At 41.1% G+C, this 6,961-nt stretch overlaps 2 protein-coding genes across 2 annotated transcripts in view; both read left to right on the forward strand.

Moving 5' to 3' along the window:
* The window catches only part of sdc3 (syndecan 3), a 47,447-nt gene extending 43,900 nt beyond the window's left edge, over window positions 1-3,547 (forward strand). The window contains exon 5 of the mRNA XM_054763840.1: window positions 1,365-3,547. Within this exon, the coding sequence (XP_054619815.1) occupies window positions 1,365-1,531 (167 nt within the window). The 3' untranslated portion in view covers window positions 1,532-3,547. The remainder of the gene's footprint in view (window positions 1-1,364) is intronic.
* Window positions 3,548-6,183: 2,636 nt separating this feature from the next.
* LOC129172960 (homeobox protein unc-4 homolog) overlaps window positions 6,184-6,961 on the forward strand; it is a 7,192-nt gene continuing 6,414 nt past the window's right edge. The window contains exon 1 of the mRNA XM_054763287.1: window positions 6,184-6,283. Within this exon, the coding sequence (XP_054619262.1) occupies window positions 6,262-6,283 (22 nt within the window). The 5' untranslated portion in view covers window positions 6,184-6,261. The remainder of the gene's footprint in view (window positions 6,284-6,961) is intronic.

The raw sequence follows: 6,961 nt of genomic DNA on the forward strand, positions 1-6,961 counted from the left end.
TTTCTCCTTCCTCCCCGGCACAAGCAAGTGCGCACCATTTGTTGCTTGCAACGTAAGCATATGTTATGACCTGGACACGCCAGGCTGGATGATGTCACTAAGCGTCACTGCTGCTGGACCGGGAAACTATCGTCAAGAGGCATCCAAACGTGCTTACTTTGCATATTGCCCCCATAAATGTCACTGAAAAGGACTTTCAAATAAGGACATATGAGTTAAATAGGAATACTGAATGAAGTGAATTAAGTCAGGAATGGAAGCTTGCTAAACGTCGTTGGATCGGAGGAATGTAAATTGATGCATCGATATAGTGAATGAATCGATACCACCGCTAATATACAGCGTGGGCCAAAAGTAGGGTTACAATTACAATTACAATTACTTCATTATCTGTTTCACCTACTTTTGGCCCACCATTTATATGTATTGTATACAGTACAGGACAAACGTTTGGACACACTTTCTCATTCAATGCGTTTTCTTTATTTTCATGACTATTTACATTGTAGATTTTCAAAAGTATGAATGAACACATGTGGAATTATGTACTTAACAAAAAAGTGTGAAATAACTCTAAATATGTCTTATGTTTTCCATTCTTCAAAGTAGCTTTATTGCAAACCGTTGGTGTTCTCTCCGTGGGCTTCATGAGGCAGTCACCTGAAATGGTTTTCACTTCACAGGTGTGCCTTGGCAGGGTTACGTACTGGAATTTCTTGCCTTATTAATGAGGTTGTGTTGTGTGTGTCCAAACTTTTGGCCTGTACTGTATATAATATTTCTTGTAGTATTATTCTCATTTTGACTTGATCCTTGTGATCATATCTATTTTTTTATGTATTATAATATTTTGATTTTTTTTATTTTTTATTTATTTATTTATTTATTTATTTACATTTGGAGCTCTGCAGAAGTGGTCTTTTAAAAGGCGCCTTGAATTAAGTTAGTACCGGTAGTTAATGACATTGGACTTCTTTTCCCAGTTGTTGGGTTATAAACAACCATGAGAGTTTGATGTGAAAGTGTAGGAAGTGTCGGGAAAAGTCATAAAAAGGCTAAAAAGTTTCTGGAATGCCCGGCTGGTGGACGCCATGATGGAACGAACACCTCCCACACGCTGAGCAAGCAAACAAAGACTCCCTTCTTTTTAGTTTAATGTGCTTTCTCTCGCTATTAGATAAGCACACATGCAAGTATTACATACACCTCCTTAGCTGTGTGCGTGTGTGTGTGTGTGCGTGTGCGTGTGTGTGTGTGTGTGTGTGCGCGTGCTACAAAGGTCACATGACACGTCCAGATGAGTGCCTTAAATAAAATGTCCGCTCTCTCTCTTCTTCTTCTTCTTTTTGTGTGTGTTCCATCAGCGGTCATTGTGGGCGGCGTGGTGGGCGCCCTCTTTGCCGCCTTCCTGGTGATGCTGCTGGTGTACCGGATGAAGAAGAAGGACGAGGGCAGCTACACGCTGGAGGAGCCCAAGCAGGCCACCGTCACCTACCAGAAGCCCGACAAGCAGGAGGAGTTTTACGCGTAACCGCGGCCCAGCGAGAAAGATACTCGACCACACGGCCGCCTCTCCTCTTCCTCTGCATTGCTTCCACGACCCCCCCGCCTCCCCAATCCCACCGCCACCACCACCCTAAACACCTCCGTCACCCTCCCCTCTCTCCTCTGGAGCGCCTTTCTGCGGACTTCTTTTCATAAAAGAGGAAAAAATGGGACAAAAAAAATACAAGAAAAACAAAATATTCTCTCAAAAAAACAACACATACACACATTTTTTGGAAGTAAATGTTGTTATGAATATTCTCTTGTTCTGTATGTGATTATATGATTATTTTCTAAGAAAAAAACATCAAAACACTCGCTTGAACAAAAAAAAAGGAAAAAAAGTCCCCTTTTGTTTTTATGGAGCCAAAAGTAAGAGGAGAGGTGAGGGAGGGGCAGCTTTAACCGTGTCCCCGCCCCCCTCAAAACATGCACAGAGCTGGAGGTCAAAGTTCAGAGGAAAGGTGCCTTCCGTCCCTCTGCACACACACGCACACACACACGCGCGCGCACACAGGTGGTTGTGACCTCTCGCTCTGCGCTCAGCCAAGCGGGAGACGGTCGCCGTGGCAACAGAGTCCTGCCTCTCTGCTGTACAAAGACGAGCGGGGGACGCTAATAATCCATAATATATCAATGTTTTGGAGCCTAATAATAATAATACTTAAACAAGAGGATGTGTATTTAGCTGTTAAAAAAAGTTTATATGTAAATATCTGCGTATTTTCCTGCCATCACTAATCATCCGCATGACTTTTTTAAATTTTTATTTATCTGTCACCACTTTAGAGGAGCTGTGCTCTCGTCTCTCTCACACACACACACACACACACACACACACCCACACACCACACACATCACAGCAATACTGTCAAGGATCAGCTTATTGATTATGGGTTTGGTCCCACGCTCATGTTTTGCATGACTTTTGTCAAGCGTGACATCATGACGGACTTCAAAGACCTCAGCGTGGTGTCACTTTTTTTTTTTTTTTTTTTAAAGTAAGGTTGGGGGCGGGGCTTGTATGTATAAGAGATTGTAAAAAAAATAATAATAATAACCACGCCAGTGCGACTGGGCTAGTAGCGTCTCTTCTTATACTCGGTACTGTAGAACTACAAAAAACATGCATGGGACTCAAAACTATACTAGTCTGGGTGTGTATCAGCGTATGTGTGTGTGTGTGTGCGCGCGTGCAGTGGTTGAGTGTGTGTTTACCTCCTCCAGCACGCTCTTCCACAGACAGGTAACACACCTCTTCCGCGCGCGCGCGCGCGTGTGTGTGTGTGTCTAGTGTGCACTAGCGTGTGTTTGCTTGCTCATGTGAGGCGGCTCAGCTGGAGTCCGCGTCCACACATCCCCTCTGAATGCTAGTCGAGCGGCGCTAAAAGCCCAGGCTGTCAACCCAGTGTCCAGCGCAGCTCTTAAGGTGTCAGGGATGAGGTTTACTCGACGTATATTCTCGCAAAGCTAAGCTAGCTGGCCATCCGTTACACTCAGAGTTGAATGTCTCTCACACACACACATGCACACACACGCAGACATGCAGACATGCAGACAGTGTCTTTCCAAACGGACATGCTGCTTCCGCAAAGACAGGAATGACATTAACATGTGTTTTCTTTTCTAAAGTGACTGTCTCGAGTGTAAATGTAGCCAAAAAGACTGGAGAGCGTGTGTGTGCGTGTGTGTGTGTGTGTGTGAGTGTGTGAGTGTTCCACACGACTTGTATGTTTGCTGTTCTCATTCCTGTTTTTTATACATTTGCATTTTTTTAAGGCTGAGTTTTCTGTCATTGGCTGCGTGAGTGAGAGGAGGCGGATCCTCCACATCACCGCCCTGTCACTAATCTGCCGCTCTGTTCCAAATAAAAAGACCTGATTGGCTCATCCTGACCCCCACCTGTCTTTATTTTACGTCCCTTCGACAAATTTTGTAAGTATGCCTGGGAGATGTCACAATAATGCAGGATTTCCAAAGTGCGGCAAGGGGCCATTTGTAGCCCACGGCTGTTTTTGTCCTGGACCATTGCACATTCTAAAAGCATAACTTTTAAATTAAATATATAACATATTATACTGTGTATATAGATTTTATTTTATATATTATAAATTAGATTTATTTTTGATATTACATATACACTAGGTCCCCAACTTACAAACACAATTGGTTCCAGACGACTGTTCTTATGTCGAATTGTTCTTAAGTAGGGGAAAAGGTAATATTACCAATGATATAGGTACTACATGTACGTGTATACATATACAGTATATGTGTATGTATGTAAATATGAGTTTGGATGCAGTAGTAATATTAAACCAGGATAATTAATGAAAAAAACAATAATGAAAATGATATAATAATACGTAATGATAAATGTTATTTACCTTTGAAGAGGAGTGGTTGAGCATACGTCGTTGTGGTGGAGGAGGAGGAGGAGAGGAGTTATTGGAAAAAAAAAAGGACAAATCATCATTGTCATTAGACTCTTCTAAAAGAGGTAGTGTTCTGTGGGTGGTGTAGAATTAAGCAGGCCTATTAACTCTATAATTTTATGAGAATAAAGTCAAAATATTAAGAGAACGTCGAATAACCTCGGAATATTGCGAGGGAAAATAATGCAATTTTAGTAACCTAGAGGCTACTAACTAGGTTGGGGAAATAGGAATGTAGCGGAATATAGTCCAAATATTGTGGTAGTACAGTCGTAATATAAGGAAAATAAGATTTACAAAGATTATTTAAGAAGAAAGTTAAAATATTTGGAAAATTTAAAAAACAGCAAAAAGTGAAGTTGATAATAATAATAGGCTCTTTTCCCCAAGTATATGACAAAGCTGAGATGCACTGAAATATATATGTATAAAACTTGTTAGCATATCTTGTTAGCAATATGTGTTGCTTTACAAAATATCAAAGTGGCAAAGTTGCATCCTTTCATTTTTCACTATGTGGCCCTCGTGCTTTTAGTAACGCAACACTTGTGTGTGTGTGTAGCTTTAATGCTAATGAGCTGTGTTTGTTCACGCCCACAATTGTGCACTGTATACACTACATATACATGATAACTCTGTACTTGTCCAACATAAAAGATGCCCTATATCACATACAACAACATAGTAACATTAAGGAGCAGGACGGGAAGACACAAACGTTCACAACACTAGCATATCTACAGTATGTGATGCTAAAGTGCTAACATTACATTTTAACAGCAACACAGTGCAAGGATTAGCATACTCACTTAAGAAAAACTGCATGATCAAGCTTACAGCGCCCACGTCTGTAGCTTAGTTGGCAGCTCTGCATTTTAAGATGTGTAGCAAAGCCTACTTTTTTTTTAAGAGTGCTGTTGATTTGGGGTTAATTCAGCCCAAAATCGTTTCTTTTTTTTGCATGTAGTAAAGTTAAGACGAGGTCAACGGTGAGTTTTGATAATGTGCCCAGGGTATCATAGGTTAATTTCCAGCTGGTCTTACATTAGAAATACAAATAACTGCACACGTTTTGTTGCTTATATAACATAGCAGCGTAAATATGTGCCAGAATACTGTTGATTTTGGCTAAATTTTTTAACATGTAACGCCACCATAATTACGGGCTTCTTGTCATCCTTTTAAAGTTACGTTTTCAACCCAAATTTCACGTTCCAGCGACTTATTTTGATGCCGAAGCAAGAACCCTGTTGATTTTGCACCGCAATGTGACCGAGTAGCTTAGGTGAAAAGTGAAATGCCTATTTTTTTTTGTCATATAGCAATTCAGGTTCATTTCCAGCTGTGTTTACAAGATAACAGCTATTTGTAGCAACATAAATGCTGTCACGTGACAGAATACTGTTGCTCTGGGCTTTACATCCGGCCCTGCTGGTGGCTGCCTTTCTTAGCAGCATGTTTACACTTGTCGGAATCATCGGCGCCGCCAGTGAGACGCAGCAACACGTTCTTGAGTCATCACATAAAAATGTATTTCGGAAAATGATTAGATAAAGTGTCAGCGGGGGTGTGGGAGAGAGAGCTTCTTCTTCTTCACGAAGAAGAAACTCTGCCACGGAGGCCAAAAGGTGCCCTGATGCGAAGCACAAACGGAAGCCGAGGGGGTTGTGTGTGTTTGAGCCCCCTGTCAGTGCCTGGGCTCCCTCAGTCCGCCATCTGCTGGCTGAGAGAGGAACTACCCCACCCTAACACCTCATTAAGAAATCAGTGTGACATGAAATGTGTTTTATAGGCTCATTACCGTGTTTGTGTAACAATTTGCAGTAATGTTGCAATCAAACCAATGCAAAACGACGCATTTCATTCCATTTTTCTGCATTAGTTTAACATTCTAGATCATGTTTGTGTAATGCTGTAATCAAGCCAAAGCAAAATTACACATTTAATAAATTTTTTGCGTTAGGTTAACATTCGACACGGTCTGGGGTGATATTGTTATTTGTAGATTTAAGATGCTACGTGTCACAAGTTGAATCCTTACAGTTTCCGGTAGCATACAAGAAAAACTACATAATGACCAAATTTGGCAGCAGCGCTATTAATGACTTGGGCTTGTTGTGTTCCCTGATTGGCTGCCTCTGTCTCCGACTCAGCAGGCCAAACTCATCAATCAATCAATCAATCATTATCATTTCCTGCTTTGACTAGCAAAGCCTCGGTAGTCCATCCTGCGAGGCTTAATTGCTCGTTAGCGCACATTTATTGATTTATTGGCGACCTGATGGATGAACAACAAGATTTCGGTAAGGCTCTCTTGAGTTAATTGTTGTTTATTAGCGTCTTTCGCCCATTGGCTAGCTAACTTCCTGCCTGCACGTAATTTTCTTACACTCTGAAACGACTTTTCAAAGTTTATAATCCTTTCCCTGTGGAGGCCTGGCGGCTGAACAACCCCAATGAGACCTTTTAAGAAGCCCAAAACTCTTATTAACTCCGCTGACCTTGTGTTTGGAGGACATGTTGGCTAGCTTTAGCCGCAGCTAGCTAATTAACAAGCAGCACACCTGGGACTCTAATTAATTCATTAAAGTCACCTTGCTGCAATTAGTTGAGTTTTATCTTTACTTTAGCAGCTTTTAGTCAGGGCAAAAGTCTCTTCATTTTATTCAGATTGTTATGTGCAAAATGTCAATAAATACATACAATATAATTATCAAATAGGACATTAAATAACTGTAATCCTAAACAGAGAGATTGTAAAATTCCTTAAAATTGTAATTTAAAAAAAGAGTAGAACTGGTCATAGTTGTGGTAAGCCGTGCCACAGCGTCACCAAGTAGGACATGAAATAACTAATCCAACCAGGAAGTTCATAAAATGACTTAAAATAGGAAAGAATAGCATTAGTGGTAAAGTTCAGGTCTGCAGGGTATCCTGGTCTTAACCAGAGAAGCCCACATGCACACGTCACCTATAGGAAG

This window comes from Dunckerocampus dactyliophorus, chromosome 20, assembly GCF_027744805.1.
Source record: "Dunckerocampus dactyliophorus isolate RoL2022-P2 chromosome 20, RoL_Ddac_1.1, whole genome shotgun sequence".
Taxonomy (NCBI): Eukaryota; Metazoa; Chordata; class Actinopteri; order Syngnathiformes; family Syngnathidae; genus Dunckerocampus; species Dunckerocampus dactyliophorus.